This window comes from Podarcis liolepis, assembly GCF_965112155.1.
Source record: "Podarcis liolepis genome assembly, chromosome: 1".
Taxonomy (NCBI): domain Eukaryota; kingdom Metazoa; phylum Chordata; class Lepidosauria; order Squamata; family Lacertidae; genus Podarcis; species Podarcis liolepis.
Genome location: NC_139554.1, coordinates 76942542 through 76969020, shown reverse-complemented (window position 1 = coordinate 76969020; position 26479 = coordinate 76942542). Strand labels below are relative to the sequence as shown.

The 26479-nt window shown below is 44.8% G+C and overlaps 1 protein-coding gene and 1 long non-coding RNA gene across 3 annotated transcripts in view; one reads left to right on the top strand and one right to left on the bottom strand.

Moving 5' to 3' along the window:
- Positions 1-2873, top strand: part of CD151 (CD151 molecule (Raph blood group)) — a 39548-nt gene extending 36675 nt beyond the window's left edge. For both annotated transcript variants that reach the window (XM_083479840.1, XM_083479841.1), the window contains exon 8: positions 276-2873. In XM_083479840.1, coding sequence (XP_083335966.1) covers positions 276-335 — 60 coding nt within the window. In that variant the 3' untranslated portion in view covers positions 336-2873. The remainder of the gene's footprint in view (positions 1-275) is intronic.
- Positions 2874-15667: 12794 nt separating this feature from the next.
- LOC310695778 lies at positions 15668-26086 on the bottom strand. Its single transcript, XR_014520228.1, has 3 exons — positions 25324-26086; positions 22759-22831; positions 15668-21355 (listed from the first exon to the last, which is right to left on the bottom strand). It is a non-coding gene; the product is annotated as an uncharacterized lncRNA (long non-coding RNA).
- Between the last annotated feature and the right edge of the window lie 393 nt (positions 26087-26479).

The window sequence follows — 26479 nt, the reverse complement described above, 5'->3', positions numbered from 1 at the left end:
CTTCTGTGTGAAAGCGAGATGCTGTCCCCGAGCTACAGACCACTGAGCTTGCCCAAGCTTCAGGGTTCACCTGCTGAGGTTTCAGGTCATATTTTCTCTGTACCCATATTGGAAGATCGGTCCCTTCTGACTGCAAAACCCACAAGGGATGATTGCAAGGGACCAACATTCTCTCCCATGTGAGAAGAATGAAGAGGTGCTGAGATACATGGCTTGATGCATTGCTTCTCCTGTTGCTTACCCATGTTTTGTATTGTTGTTTTTTTGCCTTCTAGATATTTGGGATGCTCTTCACTTGCTGTTTGTACAGGAATTTGAAATCTGAGCCTTACTAGGGAAGCTTGGAAGACCACCCCACCTGCTTGACTACACCACGTTCCATCCCATCACCCTATCCTTTTAGGCGGCAGCACAGAAAAAATCAACCTCGCAAGGACTTCTGCTGCTTAAGGAAACTTGTTCTCACCCAGTGCCTCTGCCAGAGAGAGAGAGATCAGTTGTCCTCCTTATGGCAGTCGTGGAGGCCCAGGGCTCACCCAGTCTTTTCTTTGTGGTCCAGAGTCATGGAGTTGTAGAATTCTTATCTGCCAGAAATGTTTCCAAGCCCAGGCCCAAGCATTCAATCTGAAAGAGAGATCATCAACGCTGCCAGGGGCCCTGGCACCTTTCCTGTTTCCCTTTTAGCTCTCTTTTAACCAAGACATTGACTCTCCGATCGGCTGACAACTAGCCCACAAGGATGCATAAGGCATTCACCGGTTGGGAGATTTAAATCCTCTCTTCCTGCACCCAGAAGAAGTGCCTTTCTGGACCAGTGGAAGTTCTGATGTGACGGCTCTTTCCCATCCAAGGCAGTGCCTCCTTCTGCTGGGTAATCTCTTCTCCCGATCTCCCTGAGGTTGTGCCTGAGAGATGGATGGACTAGGTTACCCACAAAGCCGGCTGCTTCATCCTCAGGGCCTTCCCTCTGCCCCAACAGGAGGCCCCCCTGGAGACGAGTCTTGTGCCTTTCAGGCCAGGTGTTGGAGGACGTTCTTTTGTTCTCTTAATTAGAAGCCTTGGCCTACTTTTTCCAACAGACACACAAACAATAAGCTTTCTGTTGAAATGGCTTCCTTCCTCAACTGTGCTGTCAAGATAACCCGACTCTGTGGAATCGTGCAGCTCCCCTTTTCATAGGAATGAGCATCCTCTCCCAGAATGACACATCATTTAACTGGGGAGAACATACTTCTACTTGCTTTTGTCTTGATCTTCAAAGTCTGATTAGCCAGCCAGGTACTCTCTGGCTGGCATGAAAACCCAGAATTCAGCTCTCCTATTCCCCTCTCTCATTAATTTACTGAGTATGCTTCATACCAAAATGATTTCAATTGGCAGTAAGGCATAAAATTGCAAATTGAACTATTTGGTGCAAGGAGAGAAAGTGGCCGGTATCTTTTGTATCTACAGCAGTTGCCTCTCCTGCTGTAGAGGAGGCTATTCTAGGAATGGCTTCCAACAGCAGATTTGCTAGTTTTCCCAAGAATTCACCCACTCTAAAGGTTTTCACAGAATATGTTTAAGAAACACTAAAAGCATCCTTGATAGAGTAGGTGTCCAGATCCTGTTTGTATAGCCCGTGTCCAAGTATTCCTTCCCCATTCTTACATTGACCTGTTTCACGACTGCCTCACATTTTGATTTCAGTAAGGTACCTCTTCCATTTAACAGCTTTCCCCACACCTCATTTGTAGGTCCATTGTAGCAACAGCAGCATGCTGAAGAATATACTTCCTGTAACTGATGGGGAACCTCCAGATGTTGGACTACAGCTCCCATCATTCCTGGCCATTGGTAATAGTAGCTGGTGGCTGATGGTCATTGAAGTCCAATATATGGACACCCATCCCTCTCCTATCCCACTGAAAGTCTCCCGAGTAAACAGTGTGGCCGCTTGTGTATTGGCATTCTATAGGTTCCGTTGAAGCTCTTGCATTGCCCCTCCATAGCCCATTCTTCCCTGTCCCCTTTCACATACCTGGTTGGGGGCAAGAGCAATCACATGGCCTAAGGAAGCTTTTCCCCAGTCTCTGGCGCCTTCCTGACATTGCCAGACTCCCAGCTTCCATCATACCTTACTGTGGACGATAGCAGTTGGGAGTCCTAACAACATTGGAGGGCACCAGGCTGTGGAAAGTTGATCTAAGCCCCCACCATCACCACCAAAGGCCAGCGTACACAGGTTTTGCCCAACCTGTGAACCTAGTCTTACACTCCAGGATTTTCCTTAGCTGGCTAGATGTGACTTTCTCCAACTAAAGTAGAGACTAAAGGTAATTCCATCTCCAGCCCTTTGTGGGCTCTGATAGGCAAGCACTTAATATAAACACACCACCCAAGAAAGTCCATGTCACATAATTGCCTCTCATGGGTGCAGTGAAAACTGGAATGTCCTCTTGGCTGCTTTGCTCAGGAGGTTCAGGAGGCAGCTGGGGAGATGTAAAGCATGATCACACATGGTAAACGTCTTTGCAGGAGAAAGGTTTTGCGCCATTCTCACTGTAAAGGTGGGTGAGTATCTAAATTATTACAAATTAAATTGCTAAATTATTTCTTTATACCTACCTGATGTTTCTCTCCCCACTCTGCAAGAAAACAGAAGGTCCTGATTGCAGTTGCTTGAAAGAGTATTTGACTACTGAAGTGCATTTGTGTGGATGGCTAGCTTTCTCTCCCCCTCCCTCCACTGGGGAACTATATTGTGCCATGGTAAGAGAGGGCCAGGGGTTGCCAGTCAGCAATCTGTGCTTGCTCTTTGGTTTTTCCTCATATAATAACCATGCTTTAAATACAGTTTATGTTGCTGGCCAATAAAGCTAATATTGTCTGTATTTTGTCCTGTGTGAGGCCGAAGTGATAACGTGGGTTTGCGGAGTAGCCAAACACCTCATCGGTAACAGGGACGGGGGTCTGGGAGATTGTCAACTACTATATTTCAAATATTTGTGCATCACATGATGCGCCTGACAGTACCTCCTATGATGTCTCAGTCAATATCTCCTGAAAAATCCACAAAGTGCTGGAGGCACTGCTCAGTTCCTATTTCTGACTTGGCGTCTCCTGCATCGAACATGCTGCCACTTGAAAGATGAGCATGTTTGTTGGATGCCAGGATTAGACACCCACCCTTCCCATCGGTTCTGAAGAAAGAGCAGTGGCGACCGATGCAGATTGTTGGGGACACATACCTACTCCACACTTTTGTGGTCCTGTCTCTCTTTCTGCTGTTTTAAATGTGGCACTCATTTTGTGTTCTTCTTCTGGGCCCCTTGGCAGCCGTTTTGTGACTCTCAAAATTCCAAATGTGCCCAGTGGTCCCCTAAGGTTGATGATCCCTCCCCGCAAACCTCACCCTTGATGTAATAGAAGCAGGCTCTTGTGCAACCCAGACTGCTGTGCATCAGAAGCACACCAGAAACTCAACCTAATGAGTGAATCCCATGTCTATCTCTGGATTGGTTCACTATTTTTGAAACTGGAATTACAGTCATTCATACACCCATAGTTTCTGCACTGTAGCATACCCTTCAATGCATGTGTAAAGCATATGACTCCCCCCCCCCCCGATCCTGGACACTATTTTTTCAAAAGAGTACTGGGAATTGTAGGGGAAACCATGTGCTTCAAATTTATGGTGTGCATGCAGCCTGGAACAAAGGGAAAGAAGCAAACCTGCATATTCTCTAAAAAGCACCTGGAAGGAGGCACCAACTAGTTCCATTTGCCACTAATATGGTTCAGCTGCAGTGAATGCTCTGCCCCAACAAGCTGGGAGAAAAAGTAATTAACAGTGCCAGCCAAGCAGTGTGAAGAGTTATCTCATCCAGGTACTAAATCATTTTCCTTTTTAAGCAGAAAAAGGCCAGACTTGGTCATGCTTATTACTTTCTTTGTACTGACTTCTGGTCTCCGTGTGGCCAATGAACTGGCTGGGTTTGGTTTGTCAATAGTGTGATACTTCAAGAGAGAAAGCTTTACTACCGATCTGGGAGAGAACTCTTGCTTTCATGTGCTTGGCTGATGTGATGTGATGTTTCTGCAGAGTATCAATGAAACTAAAATATCCAGCCTTTGGTTGAACTGTCTCTGCTTCAGATGGGTTCAGATTGGTCTGCTGAGCCCACAGCTGCTTCTGATATCTTTTCTGATAAGAGAAACTGTTTAGCAAGGAGCAGCATAATTTAACTGTAGGGACGACTGAATCAATTAGACCTTTTGAAAAATACGGCTAGGTGAGCTGGCTTTGTTTTCTAGGCGAATAAACTAATCTCTCTGCCATATAGGAGAGGAAATGTGCTTGTGATAAAAGCATTCCTTCCAACATTCATTGGATGAAAATGCCCCTCTGCCATGGTAGCTTGAGGTGCAAAAAAGGAGAAGGATATCCTTCACCTTTCACTGTTGGGATAGAAGAGGGGATTTCAGCAAGTGTAGCTTGTCATGCAAGCAACTCCTGCTGAAATTCTAGCTATATCCATTCCTGGGAAGCTCAAGTCCCACATCTACTACATGGTATTTCCCCCCACCCCCACCCTAACCTTTTACCTCCCCAAGTCTAGCATCTGATTTACCTGATTCTTAGGGGCAGTTTGAGATTTTCAGCATTGCAATACTATTCACGTGGCAATTATGCATGCTTTATGTTGCAATTTGATTCACATTTCCAGGGGTGTCCCTCCAATGGAGCTCATAGGGTCTTGATTCTGATTAGACACGGGATTGCACTGCTAGTATGTTGCTTGTTTTTGATGGACCTTCATTCAAGACAGTTTTTCCTTCAACTAGTAAAAGTGAAGCATTTCAATTTCATGTCGAAATGTTTAGACGGGAGCACTGTATAATGTTTTTATAACTTTAAATTTATAGCTTTAAATTGTTTATAGAATTATAGCTTTAATAGAGTTTAAAAAAACAACAACAAAACACCACCCGCAAACTAATGTGTGGCTTTCTCCAAGGTCACAAATACGTGGGCATGAGAAGAGACTATTGTAAACCTATGTGCGCATATGTGCATCTCCAGAAATGGGAAAAAACTTATTTTGCCATTCATTCCTTTCCATCATCTGACCACTAGGTGGTGCTTGACATTACACAAGTATGTATATTTAAATGCCAAACATAGCACGCTGCAGGCTAAGAGCAAGGAGTGCTGCTTTTGTTTGTCCTTACAGTGAACTCTGCATCTGCCTTGTGTCCTGCAGCTGTGGTAACTGAATCATCCACTGCCACCACAGCACAAGTTGAGCCACCCTCTCTCCTGCAGTGGAAAGCAAACTAGGCTGGTCTTCTTATCAGCCAAGATGTCTCTGTGTCTCTCTGTGTGCTTCATTGCTAATCCTGAATCAAAAAGTATCTTTTCTTAAGGACCCCATTCCTTCAATAGTGAATTGTCAGCAGAGAAAGTCTCAATCTAGTGCTCCACCCATGGCCTTGATGTGTTCAGTGACACTTTTCCAGCTCCCTAAGGATAGAGAAGCCATGGCCTTCCAGCCATTCATTGGCTCCAGCTCTCATCAATTCCAAGCCAGTGGCTTGGTATAGATGAGAGCCCTGGCTCAACAACATGGGGTGTGTGTCTCGTGCTCCCCATCCTTGGTTTACCTGAGCCAGAGCAATGACTATCTCAATTGGGTAAAAGCGGGATCTGTCTGCTTATTGAAGTGACAACTTGGGCTTTGAGTGCGATAGGTATAACAAAGGTGTGAACACTGTTCTCTAAAATGGCACGCGATGTGCTTGCCAATCTGGATCTTCATCCTCTTGAGATGGGCTGGAATTGTTTTCCCTTCACATGGGGAAGACATGAGGCAAACCAAACCAAACCCAAAAAACTGCCCAAAGACTCTTGCCAGCTGAGTATGTAGAATTTGAACCCAAGTCATCCATGACTAAAAATTCTGTGCAGAGGTTCACTCTGTCTTTGCTGCCATTAAATATGGGTTAAAACTGCAGAGGAGAAAGTTACCTTATTAAGTCTGCATCATCTTTGGCTCAGGTCACTTTTCATCATCTTAAATTGGATGGGAAATCTCTGGCCGGATGCAGCTACCTCTGTTCCTCCCCCCCATCACCACCCTCTTGGGACTCTCCCCAGGCAACACCACCTTTCCAGAAAGCCTCCCTGGCAATGCTCTGCACTCTCCTCTCTCAACTGCTCTTGCCTGGCTGGAAGGTGCCCTTGAAGTCTGATGATGCTTTTTGCTTACCTGGATGAAGGATGGGGACATGACCTCTGCATAGCTGGAATGTAGGCTACTGTACAAATAGCTTCCCACTGGCCAATAGGAGACCAGCACCAGGGATGATCATGGCCTGGTTCCCAGCCAGATGACAACAAAACAGGCTCAGGTGGTGGCATAACTGCTGGCAATATGGTAACGTAACACATCTGACCATATGTCACCAATTTAAAAAGAGTAAGTAAGTACCAAAGGTGAATCCCCTTCTCTCCCTCTTTCAGCAACACTTTCAGCAACTTTCCCCTTTTAATCAGCGATAACTACCCTTTCATAACCCTGTTTAATTACCCTGATGTTCTTCCACTTGTGGTAATTAATGGAACAGGCTCTTGAGCCAAATGTTTTTGTTGATATTAACAGCACTGGCTGTTCAGTGCCAATCAGGTATAGCAGACACACACACATGGGGGGGGGGAGAGAGAGACTGTTATTTTCAAAGGTGTGCTAAAGGCAGATATTCAACAGGTGCATCTCTTCTTAGCATGGAGATGCAGCAAATGGTTTTCAAAAGGAGGAAAGGCAACGGTCATACAAGGCAGCAAGATGCTGGCTGGCATGGACAGGTCTATTATGCCTCTGACCTCCCACCAAGGAGAAAGATCTGGCTCCTCCAAGACCCCTGGGATGCATAAAGGATCTTGGATGGGGCGGGTATGATATTAGTTTGCACAAGGTCCTTAAGTAGTCTGGAAGCAGAGCAAGTCTCTCTCGCAATGCTTCTGCCATGCAGCATAAACTGGACACAAAAGGAGAGGATGCCAGGGGGAGGGGGCAAGCACAAAGCTGGAGGACCAGGTGAATGCAGGGGAGGGGTGAAGCCCTGCACAAAGTGAGAGCAAGCCCCCTACAGGGTGTTACTTTGTTCACATGCCCCAACCTTTTTTGCTCCTTTGCAGTTAAGCATAGGTGGCTTGCTTGCTTGCTTGCTTGCTCCCCTTAATCCTGTTCCTTGCCCTTCAGAATCCTAAAGAGCTCTGCAATCATGTAGGGGGCATCTAGTGATGCAGCAATGATGGAAGAAAGGAGTTTCTTTGCAGCTGCTCCACAAGGACAAGAAAAATATTCTGTTTTAGAGCACACTGCGCAAAAACACAAGCTGGAAGCACATGCTCAACCTATAAAGTATCCTTCGGCCCCAGCCACACTTCATTGAGAATATGAGGCTAACAATATTTTGCAACCTCACAGTGTTCTAGCAGGGAAACAGTGGCTGAAAGGACTCTGCAAATATTAAATATATGCATTGGGGGGGGCCACTTGACAGCAAGCTCAGTCCTTGGCAACACTCACATTTTACTTATTTACTTTGATTGACAACCTGCCTTTCGGTAAAACATTCCCACATGGAATCTTAGTAATCAAAATAACTGCACAATAATAAACCATATTTATTTTTAAAATACTGTACTAAGTATACTGAGAGCTAATGCATCTCGGAGATGATAAAGTCATCCATCCTTTTGGAATAAAAGCATTTTCAAAGCCCATTTTAAACTGAGAAGGTATGTGGTGGAGCTCCTAAGAAAGGAAGCCTCACAGCTGTGGTGCCACTCCTGAAAAGGCCCTGTTTCTCTGAGGTGCACTGAGGGAGGGTCAATGGGCAGACCCTCTGAAGCTGTGCTTAGGGTTTGGGCTTTCTTAACAGCTCTGGCAAGTTGCAGTAGTCCTGTGCTGGGGCTATTCAGTTGTATATTTTTGTTTCTAGTGTTTCAGTTCCCTCAAGGTGTAGTGGAGATACCAGGACTGAGCAGGAGCAGCTTACTGGAAGCAAATTTATGAAGGGGTATTTCTCTCTCTTCTGGTCTGTGATAGAGAGGAAAATCACTGTCTGTGCTCTTTGGAGATTGAAGAACAGCAGGACTGATTTCTCCTCCCCACGGCAGTGCTGGGCTGGGAGAAGAGGAACCTCTTTTCACAGCGCTGCAATGGGGAGGACACCCCACTTCGCTGCTCAGTCGAAGAGCAGGGTTTGCATATTCATACCAGCCTGCCGGGTGTGTGGTCATGCTCGGTCTTTGGCAAAGCCCACTTTTGTTTTGGCCACGTCCTCCACTGATATGCAGCCTTGGGAGGTTGGCCAACAGCAGATGTGGCCCCCGGGCACCCCTTGGAAGTAAACACAACTCAGCAGGGGCATAATTCTATGCAGGATGGCACTGTTTGCCACGATGCCCAAGTAGCTCTCGGAAGGATGCATATGCCATGATTGTGTGGCCCAGAGAGGGAGTGTGGAACCTTGGTGAGTCTAGCAGTCCATCCAATTTGTTTAGGCAGGAGCCCTGGCAGGGAGTGGTCCTGGCAGCTTTCCTCGGCAGTCGCTGGAGCTGTGTGGGGCTGTCAGCTGCGCTCCTGCAACCCTCCCCCCCCCACTTCCCCTCAGTCAGCAGGGCGAGAAAGGGTCGCATGTTTGGTTCAATTTGTTTCTTCCTTGGAATCTGGCCAAGCTGCTGAGTATTTAGAGAAGCCTAACCGCTCTTTAAAGCCATGTCATCAAGAGCAGCCAAGAAAATGCTGGTGGTATCTTATGACTTACGGCGGCGGGGGGGAGGAATGGGCAGGAAAGATAAAACACCCACACAGTCCAAATGAAAGGTCAATTTTGGGGTGGGTGGGAAGGTTATTTTCTTCACTAAATAACTGAAATCATGCAAGCAGCAAGTATAGCATGTCTCCGGCACATAGATTTGGTGAATCACTCTGTCTCAGAGGGCCGTTTAACTAGCAGGGAATTTGAAGATTGCCTTCATTTGCTATAGGGGAAGCACATTCCCCTTAGCATTGTGGCGGGTTCATATTCTCTCTCGCACACGGAGCCCATTAGGCTTGGCAGCTCTCTCTCCCCCCCCCCTCTCTCGTGTGTGTGTTTTTTACCTTCTAATCACTCCTATTGCAGACTTTTCAGGGCACTTGTGAGCAGCGAGGAGCAGATTCCGCGCAATAAAAGATTCCTGCCCAGCCAAGATAATGATCTCTCCAATTTAAACAGTCTCCCACCTCCACCCACTGCAACCTGCCACTGCCATTCTGCCAAGTGGGCCCGGTGGAAGAGCATTCCCCCCTTTGCCTCCAAAACCAAGTCCTTCTTCCCAGCCCTCTCTTGGCAGGAAAATGAAGGAAGCAGGCCACCTCCTCCTCTGCATATGGACATGGTGCCCTGTTTAAAATGATATTTGAAACGAGGAGATCCTCCCGACCTCCAAGCACAGTCATGGAGCTACCCACTTCCCATTCAAAGCAAAACAAAACAAAACAATGGGAGCCATGCTGTTGATTTTACTACATCACAACCTGCAGCTCACAATTCACATTTTATTTCCTGCCCCCGGTGTGCTGCCAAGTATCCACTTCGCAATGGCTATTTGGCTGCTTTCTTTTAATAGGCTTGCCTCCCACTTCTCTCCAGCCTGCATGAGGCAGCTCACAACAATCACATAGCTAAAACAACACACAAATATATCAGCTACAAAACTCACAGAGGACACAGAGGCACTGTATATTTCACCCACCACCCATTCACTCACGAGCAAGGCATGACTCTCTCTGCTGCTGAAAACAGGCACCCTTCCCAAAAGCCAAGGAGGATACATTCAGAGGAATCTCTGCTGGAAGACTGTTCCATGGACTTGGTCTCGGAACAGGAAGAAATGCATCATGGGGCAATGGGCTCATTCACATTTTGACTTGTCCTATATTTTGATTGGTCTGTATACCAGTCCTCAAAGTGCTCCATCTGCACTAAGATCCATATGTTTGGTTTGTTCTACGTGGTGTAGCAAAACCTGTACTCGTTATATTCAGGCACAAAGCTTATCCCAAGAAAGGAACATATAATGACTCAGGCGGCCATAAGGGATGAATGTAAGCCAGAGAAATGCTCACCATACGTCCGTGATATATAAAATCTGCATGCTTTTATGATGTGCTCACTAATGCTATACACCTTTATATCTAGATTTTCTGGGGCAGCTTTTCATTCCTAGGACCACTTCCTAATATTAATTATTTTTCAAGAGACATGCAAGTCCAAACGTTTTAGACTAGAAGGGTGTCTTCCAAGGATGTATGCCCTATTATTGTATATCAAGGAGATAATCAGATATGTTATCCGACTGCTCTCCTTCCTTACAAATCCCATTCTGTTCATTGCACTTGGGAGCTCTGTCACATTGCTGGGCCTTGTCCTTTGCAGCTATCAGTATGTTGTCTAGCCGCCCCAACCAATCCTTTTTCTGGGCTGCCTAAAGAGAAAGGTAATACTTTTCTATTATGCATCCCCATGCTGGGTGCTATTATAGAGTATTTTACATTTACTGTATCTAAATTAAATCTCATCCCATTTAAACTCATCCATTTGGCTGAGGTCTCTCCGTCACTAAGTGATTCCATTTATCTGCTGTTTTCGCAAGCCCTCCTTGTTTGATCCGTGAACATGATCAATATTGCAATGTATTTTCACCTCCAAAACCACTAATGAAGATTTTTGAGAGCAGCCAGCTTGAGACTGACCTGGCACTTCCTGCTCCTAACTGGCTGCATGGGTGTTCTGCATAATTGATTTGTTGACGGGCTGTCAGCTAGCTCTTCTCAGCAATATTCTCAATGGAGATATTTCAGTGATTTGTCACATGTTCAAAGTGGGCAGCCTTGAGTCAAACAGGATGGTGCCTTTCCATATATTTTCAAAAAGTTGCCATTCTCACTGACTCTTAGAATGCTTCACATATGCTATCAGCCTTCATTGGAGGTAAAGGATTGTGAGACTAGTTGGGTATAGCTTTGTCAGGTGAGCACTCATTCTCTTGGCTTGTGATCTGTCAGGCTGATAGGTCTTTGGGATTGGACCCAACCTGATGCTTTAGACCACAATTCCCATCACCAGTGCTATTTTTTCTAGAGAAAGAGGTGCCGGAACTCACCATGAATACCTCCCTTGTTCTCTTAGAATGGCAATGGCTCCCACCTGGGAGGTGCCAGAACTGAGTCCCAGCTGAAAAAAAAGCTCTGCCCATCACCCGAGCCATCATTGCCAGTGATCAGGGATTATTTATTTCTTTTAACAGATGCATAACCTGCTTTTCAAGGAACATTCTTCACAAAGCAGCTTATAAAACACGCATAACCAATAAAATATAGTTTTAACCCATCTAAAACATATCCTTTGTAAGACAGCTAAAAGCCAACACAAAAACAACACTCAGCATAATTAGACCTTCCACAGCTTTGTTTCCAATTAACCACTGAATTAATGGCAGCTGTAGTCCAAAAAATTTGGGGGGTACCCAGTTGGGACTAGACAACCTTCCAGCTGTGATCTTGTGTGAACTGTAGGAAATCCCTGTCCTCCAGCTGTTTCCTGGGAGTGCTGCCACCCTTTCCCAGGACCTTCGCAACCGGCTGTACTTTTAAAATCCTGAACCTTGCATCTGGAGCTTCTAAACACCAAGTTGCCTCATGTGTTGTATTAATATTTATCTGTGCAACACTTTGATAAGAAAAACTCTGATGCTTTCTGATTAGAAAAGATGCTTTGTGTAGGTCTCCGCCTAAAGCCTTTCTGTACCTAGCTATATTAAATTCCCTTTGTCAGCTAAATCTGCAATTTTGTCAAAGGAGGCTATTGGAGTCTGTCTGGCACGATCTGTGCTTTATGAACCCAAGTTGCTTATCACTCACCGTGTTGTTCTTTCATAAGGGCTGACATATCGATTCCCATAAAACATTAGCCTGGCTTGGAAATGCAGGCTTGCCACAAGTGAGTGAAAGTGACAAGCTGCATGAGAGCTGCCCATTCTTCCATGCAGAGAGGGCTAAAGGACGGTGGCTCCTCTCCCAGGAGGGAATGTCTGCTTCTTGGAGAGCTGGGCCATCGAGGCCATTGGCAGTGGACCAACACATTAAGATGGCTCTTGCTATGATCACCTGCATGTATGTAGCATACACAGCTGGGATAGCTCAGTTGGTTAGAGCATGGTGCTTATAATGGCAAGGTTGCAGGTTCAATCCCCCTGTGGGGCAGCTGCATCTTCCTGCATTGCAGGGGATTGCGCTAGATGATCCTCAGGGTCCCTTCCAACTCTAATTCTATGATTTCAGGATGCAAAAAAGGAAGCGACTTCCAGCTTGCTCACAATTGTCGGAGGTTGATCTACCAACCTCAGTGCTCCCCCAGGGAGCTGCACCAGTCCAGAGGAGGGCACTGCCTGTCAGCTTCCTCCTCCTCTTCATTCTTAGTGTTACAACTCAGCAGGGAGGCGGACAGGAACAAACTAGAATTAGTTGGTTCAGCAGTATTATTGGATCTGGCTCTGCCCCCTGCTGGTCTCCCTGCCTCCCACCTTACCAGTCCCAAGGGGTACCTCCCACCCCCGCACACAATTGTTGAAATGGGCAAGAGGATACGGAATGCGCAATGCAACACCACTTGAGTGCCAAATGAAAGGGCCACTCCAACAAAACAGGCACTTGAGGTAGCACCATTTGCTTAAAAAACTCCAAGGAAGGAGAGTCCACCACCTCTCGTGGTCACTGCCCTCGCCAAGGTTTGCTGCTGCCTTCTCCCACCACACTCGCTCACCGGTGGGCCACAGCAGGAAATGCAGCTGACAGGGAATCCCAGGGCTTGAACTGAAAACCTCAGGGAGGTGGGCAGGGAAGGGACAAGAAGGACCTGCAAAACCAAAAAGAAGGAGCCAAGAGAAATCTGGATATGACTAATGGCCCAATCCAAATCTCTCTGCTGAAATAAATGGACAAGGAGAGGTGTAAAGGTTGTTCTGATCCCAGTTGTGATTTTGGGTGGTGTCGGTGACGTGTGCGCCCCATATGTGTATACGTGTATATGCAAGCTAGGAGCAGGTAGAAATAAACGGCATGGAAAGCAACAATTGGAGAAGTGAGATGTCTGGGAAAGCAATATATGCATAGGCTGTGTAAAGGAATTGAACAGAGTTTTGTTTTGCGTGCATTCAGGCTCTATGCGTTATGCGTGCTGTAAGAGAGACTAATCAGATTTGTCAATGAAATTGACAAAAAATCTGTGCAGCACTTATCTCCCACACAGAGCCCCCGAACCATTCCCTTATCTCTAGCCTGCCATGTGATTAGTGACTACAGACAGTCCTTTTGTGGCAAAGAATTTGAAAGGCGCTTCCAGCCATAGGTGAAATCCATTGATGTCTACCTGCCATCAGAACGGGCACTCTCAGCAGAATGGATTCAGCCTCTAGGGCAGATGAGGGGCTCATGGGGGAGTTCAGTGGGAGAGGAGAGGAAGGGGAGGTCTACATGTGCAATGGAGGGTGTTCACCAATGTCAACCAGTGGAAAAGAAACTGTACTATGAGCTGTCTTTTGTAATATTGCATTGCTCCCACACCATGGATAGCGGCATTATGACATTAAAAAAATAATACCTTCTAAAAGCTACTGATTAATAAAAAGCTAAACTTATCTACTGTATACACATTTTGTTTCAGGTATGAGGGTGGGAGGAAAGATATTGGGGCGCGGGAGGGGAAAGGAGGAAACTGCCAGCAAATTTTAAAGATCAACATCTGGATATTGGCACAATTAAATTGCAGCAGAAACGGGAACAACAGTCTACATTAAGAGCATTTGTTGCTTCCTTATACTTTATATAGTAACTATAGTAATGCTGTTCTTGTTCAGATAGTTTTATACATATACACTGGAGGGGAGGAGCAAACGGATTTGTATGTTTGGAGTGCAGGCTTAGCAGTAGAGTCAGTTGTTTACAATAACAGCTTAAAATATAGAACTGGTGAGTTGGCCAGAGAGAGAAGTACACTTATCTGTGGTTCAAAACACCAGTGGGGATTCATCTTCTGAGCTCACCAAATGGTGTCCCTGAATATTTATCATGAAAAATAAATTTCTTGTCAAACAATAGAATTGGTTTACTCAAAATTTAATCCAGAGCCTTGAATTGCAAAGACGGATAGTTGTTTGTGGTGCTTAGCCTTTAGATCTCACCTTGGAACAAAGGCTTGTCTCACCTGTGCTCCCTCTCCAGTGCTCTGCCACCCTAATTCCCCCTTCTTGTCATGTGACACCTCTCCTTAAGTCCTTGCCACAGATTGAGGCCACACTTCTCTTTATCTCATGTTAGATGTCAGCAATGTGTCTGAGCACTGCACTTTAAACTACACTTTTCATTTGTAGTCTTCCAGCTGATGGTGGGGAAAGTGGTGTGTGTTTCTGAAGGATTTCACACATTATGTTGGAATATCCCCTGAGCAAATAGAAAGCAGGCAGCTGCTCCCATAGACCTTAGCAACCCAGCAGAATAATATTAAAAGAATGTGTGAACAGATCACCAGGAAACTTTGCTGGAATGCCTCAGGTTGGTTTTGCTCCAAGATGAGCTTGGATACGCTTGCTGAAAGCAACCTTAGACTGAATGTATCTTCAGCCGTTAAGCTTTCACTCAGCATGTTACATACTCTTTCTGTCACATCTAATGCCCAGCTAAATCTATGCCTTTGGACCAAAGCACTTTGGGAAAAGCTCTAAACCTCTTTCCTAACTTTCTTACTGCTAGAATTTATTCTCTTCCCGTTCCAGACAACCCTGAGCTATGGTTTACAGTTGAGTTGTGGCTCAGCAAGTAGGCTAACAATGAACTCTCCTTGTAAGCAGCCTGTCCTGAGACTAGCTCACATTATACATGGCCAGCTTTGTTGCTCTCATGGTTTATAGGAGGATGTCAGCTGTTAATCCTCCGCCTTTGTCTCTTTTCCCGTCTCCTAGAGCTCTTTAGTGCTGACTCTGCCATTGCTGCAGCACCCGGTATAAATGCTTCTGATGCAAAAGGTTCATTTTCCTCTTTTGTATCTGCCCTGTTTGGTGGAATGACAATTCCAGGAAAGCCCGCAGGCAATTATGTTAAATTGAGAGCTATATGGTAGTTATGCTGGTTCTACTTCCCAATAAATACAGAGGAAATGAGGCATTGCCTTTATTTGACCACCTCTTCTTCAAAATGCTAAATATTACATCCCTAGGTAGTGTGTGCATGTTTATCAAAATGACAGGGCATCACTGCAGAATGGTGGCAGTGGAAGAACTCTGCTAGTATTTAGCTTTTTTATTGTATTTGTAAAAGGCTCGATAAAGATCTCTGCACTTTAGGAGCATAGGGTGCAAAGCATCGAGTCTCTAAAGAGGTTTAAAAGTTTGTAAAGTTTATCATGAAGGAATGTGTTTGGTTGCTCATAAACAGTGATGTCATCAGTAGATGCCCACCACAGGCTATTTGGTTTATTGATGGATGCTGTTTGCTGTTCCACAACAGAAAGTTCACTGGGCAACTTACAATAAGTAAGTATGGTGGGGGGGGGGGATGAAATAAGACAATAAATTGTGAAATCAAAGACACAAATACAAGAAATTCATTTTACCCATAAATTTAAAACACATAGATTTGAACAGCGAGACATTCAGACTACATACATACACTATTTAAAAGTCTTTCATGAACCATAAGGTTTTCACCTGCTGCCAAAATAGGATGTTCCATAACTGAGGGCTTATCCACATTTCTCTTTCTTTTGCACTTTCCACACTTTCTACTTCTGGGAAAGATGTCTCATCTACTGCAACATACGAGGAACAGCATTGTGTTAATTGCGTAATAGTATTGTTACCTGGGGGAAATTGTGAATTTGGGTAGCCCATGTACCATATTGTGCTTGGGAGCACAGGGCATCAGATTTTCAAGAAAAGCTCAGCTCTACTTAATGATCTTAAATCAGTACCGAGATTTTCAAGATATTGCACTGCGTTGGATATAAAACCTTTCTGAAAGGCTGGCCATCCATAAGCACAATCCTGCTGTGGATCCTGGGATTGCAGTCATGCTTACAAGACATGGCAGCTGTTGCAGAATTTTTGCGGAAATTGTTTATTGCTGCCAAAGTGCTCGGGGCAAACCATTTTTATTTTTGTTTCTGCACAAACAAATTACCTTTTATATTTCCCAGGCCTCTGCAATTACCTCACTCTGGCCCCACAACAAGCACCTCCACAACACTTTCTCGCGGTCTTTATGAAATATAAATACCCCGATTTCCTAGCACAGGAGGCAGTCGCTGGAAGAGAACCAAGATGATCTGTTTACTGCAAAAATAGCAATCAGCATTGTGCATCTTTAAGTGTGTTTGTTCCTAGGAATAGGAAAACAAGTGACCTCCAGATCAATCCAATTAAGTAGCCCATTTTCTATGAAGTAACAATCAAATTAAAAGCAGCTGCTTCTTGCATTACACACCATCTCAACTGCATTAAAAGGTTTGCTTGTTTACTTCTAGGAAGCATGCTCAAATTGCCTTTCCTCCCACTAAAAAAAAACGCACGCATAGGAACAAAAATGCATTTTTCTGCATCACTTGTGGCAGCATGCTAAGGCACAGCAGCTGTTGCCAGTCAGGAAGATCAGTTAGGCAGAACCTGCCCCACCCCCTGCTCCCAATCTGTCTCTAGCGACTCCTAACATGTCTGCACCACTGCAAAGCCAGAGCCCATCTGGCCTGATGTTTGGTGTTTCAGGTTTGTTGGGCAATATACTCCACACACAAAGGTGCTCTCCATACTGGCTCCTGCCCTCAAGGCCACACACAATTTTTATGTTAAAAAAAAAAAGAGGCGAGAAACCTATTGTGTGTGTTTACATACCCTGGGGAAGAAGAAAAAAAGTTGTGCAAGAAGAATTGCAGTTGTGCCTGGGAACTTTGCCCACTGAGCACATCACATATTCATCTACATCTAAGTCTAATTTACATCATGCTGTCTTTTTGCCAAGACTGGCCCTCTAGGTAGCTTACCTTGAAGTCCTAAAAACTTTAACGATAAAATGAATCAGCCACACACACACACCAGGCTTTCAAAATTAACATGCTCAAAAACTGACTAATAGCAGCAACACAGAAGAACACCTTAGTAAGCAAATTTTTGAAAGCTATAAAAATCTGGTGGAAAAGATAAGGCTTGGAAAAGCTCTGGAGTTACGTAATGCTGGATTCACCGATGAAAAAGCTTTGTTCCAGAACATTTTGCTACCAACAGTAGAGGCATCTGAAGCAGTGGCTCTCCAACATATCTTGGCACCATGGTGATTGTGTCTGTGTGTTTCATATTTGAAAAAAACCTCCCTCCGGTCCAGGCTTCCTTAGCCTCGGGCCTACAGATGTTTTGAGACTACAATTCCCATCATCCCTGACCACTGGTCCTGCTAGCTAGGGATCATGGGAATTGTAGGCCAAAAACATCTGGAGGGCCGAGGTTGAGGAAGCCTGCTCAGGTCAGTTGGAACTTTTAAATGTAAACCAGTACCTTGAAACTGACCTGGAGAACAACTGATAAATAGTGCAGATCAAAAATAATTGGCGTTACATGCACTCTTGAGCCTGGCAGAATTAGCCTGTTTTAAATATACTGTAAATGTGCAACTTCAATGCCAGAAACTGAACTGGGAGAAAGAGCACCAGCTTGCAAATTTGTTTCTTTTAGTGTCAAGTGTTGGACCCATTGACTGTGTTACCCTTGCCACAACCACCATTTCTGTGCCCTAAATGAATAAATCAGATTTCACAAGAAGGTATGGCAGTGCCTACCTCTGGTTTTGTATAGAATAACGAAGGAGAAAATATCTGATTTGCATATTCTGATTTGCCAAAGTGTGGTTTGCTGTAAAGGGAACTTGATAGTTTTGTTACATAAGTCAGCTTCATGACGCTAAGCAATTTGCACAGTGCTGGGAGCTGAACTGGCGGGTGGGGATGGTGTCTCACCTCTGCCAAGAGATGCCAGAGAAGCCCTTTGAAAACGGAGTTGTCCCCAGAGGTCTGGTCACAAACACGTTTGATAACTGAATTCCCACCGTGTCCCTTCTGGGACAACCAGCAAATGCATAGGATGTGAACACCGCTACCATGTTCAGAAGCAGAAAAGTTGGCAGAAATTGAATCTTTGACTTCCTTAAGGCTAAGGAGGACATGGGAGACAGAACCAGGTTTAGTGAGAGCTTGCAACATTATGCCTTTTCATTCTGTCTGATTGCCAGCTGGCAGCTGTGAGATCTGTTTAAAGTTCCAAATGAGAGAGAGAGAGAGCGCAGATGCTGTGCCTTCCATTCAGGCTTAACAATCAGGATGAAGGTTTTGTCTCATAACAGGTGGAAGGACAGGCCTGAAAGGGCAACAGCTACATCTTCCACCTGCTGCTTTGGATCTTCTGATGTGGGAAAGGGGAACATGTGGCCCACCAGATGCTGTTGGACTCCAACTCCCATCAGCCCCAGTCAGCATGGTCAATGCTCAGGGATGGTGGCAGTTGTAGTTCTACAACATCCAGAGGTTCTGGACCCTGTAAAGCTGTGATCTCTGGGTTTGGCAACCCTCACATTCTGGTATTTTATACTACAGGCAGCAACTGTTTTAGGCACGTCTGATATGTCAGCGACTGCAAACACGTGCATTGCGCCAACCCCAAAAGTGAGCAGAAAATGTCACAAAACTCTGTGGAACAGGGTGGGGTGTTTGCAGCCTTTATCAATGGTGTTTCAAATATACGGTACATGATTTCACTTGAATGCGTGGTGCCTTGGAACGTAACCCCCGTGTAAACTGGGAGTTTCCTGTATGTTGTACTTTAAATGTTTGGCAATGCTACATTTACAGTACTTACATTGGGATCTATTGAGTGCTTCTTCTTTTTCCTTAGGCAGCAGCTGCTGGAGGTGAGGCACCTCTTAGTACTTTTGGATCACGTGGCCCCAGCCATTCCAAAGTATGAGCTGCCATCTCTCTTTCATTCTACTACAAGCATTTAGGGGATGTGGGGCTCAGCTCGCTTTTAAAGTAGCATCTCCTAACGAATCAATGACATGACTTTTCCAATGCGGCTCCTTTTAGGTACGCATTTGTTTCAAGTAAGCTCTTGAGTATGGCCGAGTCCTTTTTATATTGAAATCCACGATCCTCGATAACATTTTATTATGAGGTTTGCTATTTTTGGTACCACTGTTACTTTGTCATGAGCAAAGCACATAACATTTCATGATATGAAATCATTATGGGTACTGCCGAGTTCATTACTAGGGCATCTCACTGTATTAAGAATGAATCAATAGCACATACTAATATGGCAGCGTGATACCGAGCTGGAGTTATGAATAGCACATCTAGAAATAGACAAGAGTATTCTCTGGGCCTTTGTCTACTCCTCTTCCATTATCTTGTACAATTGTTTTCTCCCAGGTGCTGGGATGGGTTTAGACGGTGATCTAATGATTTTGTTTAAAGTTGCATGGGCATCATAATGTTGTTTTTCTTTCTTGAAGTTTGGAAAAAAGATGTCTTTAAGGTCAGGCCTTGCACTCTGCAAATCCCTTCTATGCATCCTTCATTGATTTGTGCATATTTTAGAGGCCATGCTATATGCAAGAATTCACTGGAAGTTCCTTGGAGGAAGACCATTATTTGGTTGCTTGTTCATTTCCTTATTGCATTTTTTATCCCACCCAACAACAAAGCACAAACAATAAAATCAGCACACACACCCTTGCCCCAAAATCAAATCACAATAAAATGCAATGTGGAACTTTCCTTGTGCTTGGTCTGGAAATTGCAGTTGTGTAGAATGCCACAGCACGTTGCTGACAGGAGTGAGAACCTGTCAGCATATTACATCCTTGCTCAAGGATGTGAACTGGTTGCCAATTTGTTACTGGGCCAAATTCAGGGTGCTTCTGTTAGTATATAAATCTCTCAACAGTTTGGAGCCAGTTTACTTTATGGATCACATTTCCCCACATATGCCCACTATGGCTGCTCCAATCTGCATAACTGGCCCTTTTCCAAGTGTCACATACAGTTCATTCTGCACTTGCAATAAATAGGTATTTTACTGTGGGAGCACCTATTGCCTAAACCACCCTGTTGCTGTGCTGTTATTGACACCTGCTAAAAGACTTGACATGTAATTTTGTTATGTACATTTCTGTGTGTGCGTGTGTGTGTTTTAATCTGGTCATTGAAACTATATTTTGATGATTTTGTGCCTGTTTTAAAGTCTGTTCTTGTTGCTATTTTTAACTGAATATTTGAACAATTTTATGTAAACTACTTAGAGATTTAAAATAAAACGGTAATGCATAAGCAGTAGGAGAATTTGCACTCCCCCCGGCCTTCTCCTCATGTAGCTCCTCTATCCATCTAACTTGTGCTGTTACCAGCTTAAAATGAATTTGCAGTTCAGTCTCGTCCAAGACAGACTGGAAGTGCCTAGCCACCTTGCCCAAGCAAGGGACATTTTACGACTACCTGATAGTTGATACAAACCTCTGTGTCCAAGGGGAACTTCAGAAGCAGCCTCGCAGCCGCCTCCTTCAAGTTGATTCATAAATGGAGCCCATCCATTTATCTACTGCAAGCATTCTAGACCCTTCAGGTCTGAACTGTCAACTTCAGGTAGGAAGCTGAATGCCCATTATAACAAAGCCTAGATCAGGAATTGTACTTTTGGGGGGACACATTGCCCAAACAGCTCAATCGATTGGATAAGTCCACTTACCTTAAACACAGTGTTGCAGCCTGATCACGGCCCCATGTCAACAATCCACCAGCTGGCTGGGAAGAACTGCAGACCTGCCTGCGAACTGACCAATGGCAGGAGGGCCTGGGTCTGGGGATTCCCCAGGGGCAGGCCCAACTGGGCAACTGGCATCACTTGTGTCCGCCCCCCAGGGAATAAACTGACACTGACACAACACTCCTCCCTGGTTTTTCCATCAGATCTCCCAAACTCCAACCCTTTTTGCAAATGCTTCTTCTCTCATGCTACGGCCTTGCTATGGACATTGTCGGCTGCCGTATTTGGGGCCAAGCAGGAATTTTTCCACTTGGCAAATTTGGTTTTCACCTACTTCACAGCAATCGTCACAACTTTGTGAGGTTAGGCATTGGGGAAGCCTTGGTCTTGGTTGGAGGGGAGGCTGTAGCCTGGGCCTGTCGCTTCTTGGTTAAGCAGATCCCATTAAAGGGGTCCGTTCCCTGCCTTGAGATGGAAGCACAGGCATACTTAGGGTCAGTATCAGCACCCACAGCAAAGAGCTGCATCGCCCCCGCCCCCCAAATCACTTTACTGTAATAGCCACTTTATAAATTACTACATTTTACATGACCCAAGTACTCAAAGCACCCAGAGTGAGGGCAAGGCGAGGAGGGAGGGTGGAAAAAAGCACACCTTTGTGCCACAGTGTGAGAATGGCGGGAACTCGCCATGACACACATATACGTCATAAACTCCACAGGTTGATAGGGAATTTTGGTGCCCCCACCCCAGACCTGCGCCCCCAGCAGGAGCTGGTTTCCCCAACCCCTAGGTATTCCTCTAGATGCCAGGACTGAATGCAAAGCCCTTTCCTTTGTTCCTATTCACACTGGGAGGTTGGTTTATTTCAGGCCCTAGCCTGAGTTTTGGCTTGTGTGGGGGAAAAGTTGTACAAGAACGTAATATTGGGTGTGATGATGCAGAAATGGGAGAAGTCTGGGACTGTGGCTGTGCTTAATGTCCATAAAAAATGATTTGACCCTGACCCTGAAAGAGATGCTGGGGCTGAGCCCTGGCACCAAAAGGCTGAAACTAGGCCCCATGCTTCCAGTTTGATAGGAAGCTCCTCTGGGCTCTCAACTGCACCCATCCCCAGCTGGCTGTTGCCTGTCCTCAGTTCATGCAAATGGTGTCCAAGTTAGGGGATTCGTCTTCCTCTTTAAATGACAGCCCAGAGTCCTGCTCCTCTCCTCTCTTGTTGTAAACAATGCAGCAGATAAAAGTGTAATAAGAACCCTAAAAGTGCTCCTTCAGTGGAACTGATTGCTTGTGTGAATGCTGCCTAATCAGTGTGTGAAGCCCCTCTCCTTAACTGAGCCCTTGCGACATCAGCATGAGGCCATACCCATTTCACAGGCAATACCCCCAAATGGAGCTGGCTAAATGGAACAATCCCCGAGATGCAGGGGGAAAGCATTATTGCCGGTATAGTTTATTTTTCAGCCTATGGAATCTCAGTGGGCTGCTGCGTCCAGTAATTATTCTTTTTCACCCATGCTATTAACTTTTAAGTGGCATTCTCCACTGAAATTAATGGTATGTAGAGCTTACGGACACATTCAGAACACTTTATTTTGCTCTGAAATGTGTTGCTGTGTGTGTTGAAACATTACTATTTCCAGCTGATATTATGGCTTAAAAAAAACACAAAAACAAACACCCCCAACTTATCTTTCCTACTCAATTTTTTTCTTCTTATGCTTCAATTGCATTTTCTACCAGCCATAATGCCAGTAGCATAAGTAAACAAAACTCCATGATTATTTCTCCCTCTCTCCCCAGCCCTCCCTCAAATAACAACAATCCAATCCTAGAAGTTAATTATGATCGTCCAGGAAATTACGCACCATGGAGAAGGGTATCCATTTATCAAGGTTGCACTTACCAGCGACTGGTGGTATGTTTTTTTTTCTGACTCAGCTGACAAGAAGAAAAAATAAAGTTAGTGATGGCCCGAGCCTTGGGCCATTTCTGGTAATAATGTGAAGCGCTCAAGCCATTATTAGCTTAATGGTTTAATTTAATAGATCATTCCTGGAGGTAGGCTTTATAGTGCAAACAGTTAGAAAAAGCAAAGTTAATAATAGCTTGAACTGCACAGATCTTTATATGGGAATTGGCCTTCAGCACTAATTATGTTTTGCTTTTCAAATTTTAAGCAACACCTCTTGCTCGATTATTTCAGGTCCCCAGCTTGGATGCTTGGTGTTTCATTATCGTTTGTTATGCTCTGGAATGTATTATGGGAGCACTGAGCTGCAAACCCCTCTGGTTTGAATTTACCTGCTTCCAAATTATGTTTAGGAACGTAGCTCCAACACCGTGTAATATCAGCGAAGAAACAAAACTCCTGCTAAAATCATTACGGTGCACTTATGACTTGTTCACATGCTGTAGGGAAATGCAAAAGAAGGGATTTCAGCAGGTCTGGCTCACATGACATCCCCTCTTCTATGCAACTGTTAAACATGCCAAAGCCCTAACCCCTTTACATCCTATGGCCAAACCCCAAATGCCAGGTTGCACCCCACTCTTCCCCTTGAACAAGTTCAGGGTTATTGCTGCAGGTGGCTAGCTACTAGTTCAGCACCTGCTGCCCCCAGTGCGGCTGCTATGGAGCGCCTGTTCCAGTCTGCAACAGCCTTGGATGAGATCAACCAATGTCTGCAAAAAAAGCCTCCTGCAGACACTTCCTTGGTGGAGCCATAGGAAGGTATAACGAAGAGATGTTGGGTTTGCTGAGCAGAGTCAGTTGCCCACAGAAATATGAACAGAGTGTTGGCTATGGGCTCTGTTCTGCAGAAAGTGGATGAGTAAGAAGGACTTGATGTGAAGAACAATCCCCCTGAAACCTAACCTGGGCTGGATCTAGACACATCAAAAATGTGTTTCAGGAAAACGTGTTGTAAACTTCATTATGGGAAATCACGTTGGCAAAAGACTCCACAGAGCCATATGGTGGTGTCACAGTGTTATAATGCATACAAAAGGCTTTTTCTTTACTAATGTAGCTGAATCCCCAGGCCTGTTATGATGGTAGACTAGGAGCAAAATTTGAGAGGACTTTAAGAAATGGTGGTGGCGGTGGCAGTAGCAACAAACATAACCATTATTCTGGCCACTCCCCCCCCCCGCCCCAGCTGGGATGCTTCATGGTTATATTGTGTGTGACTTGTCTGCCTAGTCTGCAGTAAAAGCTGCCCTTCCTTCTCTGGGTTTGGTTCCCTCCATAGTCAAGTGGCAATTAGTTGGAGTCTTAGACCACATTCACAGCATACATGTAAAGCACTATGAACCCACTTTAAACAGTCATGGCTTCACCCAAAGAATTCTGGGAGCTGTAGTTTGATAAAGGACTCAAGAGCCCCTATTCCCCTCCAAGAGCTAAAATTCCCAGCATTTCCTATGAAGAGGGATTGATTGTTAGCACTCTGTGGGAATTGTAGCTCTCCGAGGGGAACAGGGGCTCCTAAAAACTCAGTACCGTTCACAAACTACAGCTCCCATAATTATTTGGGGGAAAGCTATGACTGTTTAATGTGGCATCATAGTGCTTTAAATATTTGGTGTGAATGTGGCCTTAGTCTTGCCTGTGTAGCAAGCCTTACTTGCTATACTGAGTAGTCCATCTGTTGTTCACAAATAAATACAGCTATTGAAGTTTTCCTGACTTCTTCCTGATATTAGAGGCTGACCCACTGCAGTTTCCTCACACAATGAGTATCCTTCCCAAACCCACAGGATGTGGGTCATGGGAATCCATTTCAACAGTTTATATACCACTCATTTCTAAGTGGTTTACAATGGCGTTACACAAGATTAAACTGGTTAAATTAACCATAAAATGAGGAAAAAATAAATGCCAAAATTTCAACAGGGAGGGAGCCCATCTGATCTCAGCCAGGCGGGGATTTCTCTCCAGTTGTGGGAGAGAGTTGGTGGGGAAAGCTAAACCAGATTTATGATGACAGGCCAACTCTCGGTTGAAAGGTGCTCGAGCAGAAGAAGATTAGCATTCATATGTGAGCTGACCCTGACACAACATCAGAGGCATTGGTGCGCAGGCTGGAAGTGAGGAGCTACACAGTCTTCCCTGGGTGCTGCAAATTCAAGCTGCCACTCCTGTTGCTTTCCTGAGTAAACAACTAGAAGAACTGATTTGGAAGCTGCAAAACGACTCCTGAAGCCTGCAAGGGGGTTGTTGGCTGTTGTGTCAAGGTGACTGATAATGCAATAAAAAGGATCCTGGGGAAAGACCCTGGAAGGATGTCTAGAGCAGCTAGAGCAGTCTCTCAGGACTGGGAGAACGTAGCACCTGAAGTTTATAGAGGGTAAGAGGCATGGATGAACAAGTGCAGGGGGAGGGGGATAAGGTTAGCTTACTTACTTACTTATGTGAGGGGAACCATTACGTTTTCTGCTTGCAGGTTAAGGAAGTGTGGCACAGGTGAAGGCATTCTTCCTCTCTCTCTGAAGTGACTCTCTGATACCAGAAGTAAGCTGGGGTGCTGAAAATCTGGTTGTAGCAGAAGGTGCAGTGAAGAAAGACAGGGAGTGGGGTTAGGCACCCCTCTTTTTCAAGTAAATTGTATTTCCTCCTCCTTTATATTTGGAACAGGGGAGACACGTGGCTAAAACGCACAACATTCCTCTGTCACATCTTCTTAGGCTATGCACAGTAAAGAATAAACAGACAGAAAGAAAATCCGTCAGTCTTGAAAGTGGTATGTCAGCTACGAGGCGTTACTCTCACATGCCACGGAATACATCTGTACATATTTTCTCTTTAAAATGTAAAATCAATGCAAATGTATGAAGTGCCACAGGTGGCTTAGAAACTACTGTTTGATTTCAGAGATGACAAGAGCGGGTTGTTGTTGTTGTCCAGGAGTCCAGCAATCAGCAGAGGTCCTAGAGAATGTAGTGGAGGTGGCCAAGGTCAGGTTTATTCTTGATCGTGGAATGCAGTTGGCAAATAAATTCTGAAGCAGTTATGCAGCCAGTAGCCATCAATAGCCTTGTCCTCCATGTATGTGCCTAATCCCCTTTTAAAGCCATAGAAGTTGGTGGTCATCACACCTAGCAGAAGCACAGTCCATAGTTTATCGATGCACTGTGTGAAGAAGTCCTTCCTTTTGTCTCTCCTGGATTTCTCAGGCTTCAACTTCACTGGATATCCTTGGGCTCTACTTTTACAAGAAAGGGAGGAAACATTCACCCACTTTCTCCAGAATATACATAATTGTATATAGTTTTATTTAAAGAAGGATAGAACTTTCTTTATGTATGCAAAAACAGCAGCAAGAATACTCATCGCGAAATATTGGAAGACACAAGATTTACCCACCAGGGAAGAATGGCAGATGAAGTTGATGGACTACATGGAATTGGCGGAAATGACTGGCAGAATCCGAGACCAGGGAGAAGAGTCGGTGGAAGAAGATTGGAAAAAGTTTAAAGACTATTTACAGAAATACTGTAAAATTAATGAATGTTATAAAGATGTTGGAAGGAAGTTATATGACTTTAGTAGAAATGTTATAAGGAATCAAGTATAAATAGATTATT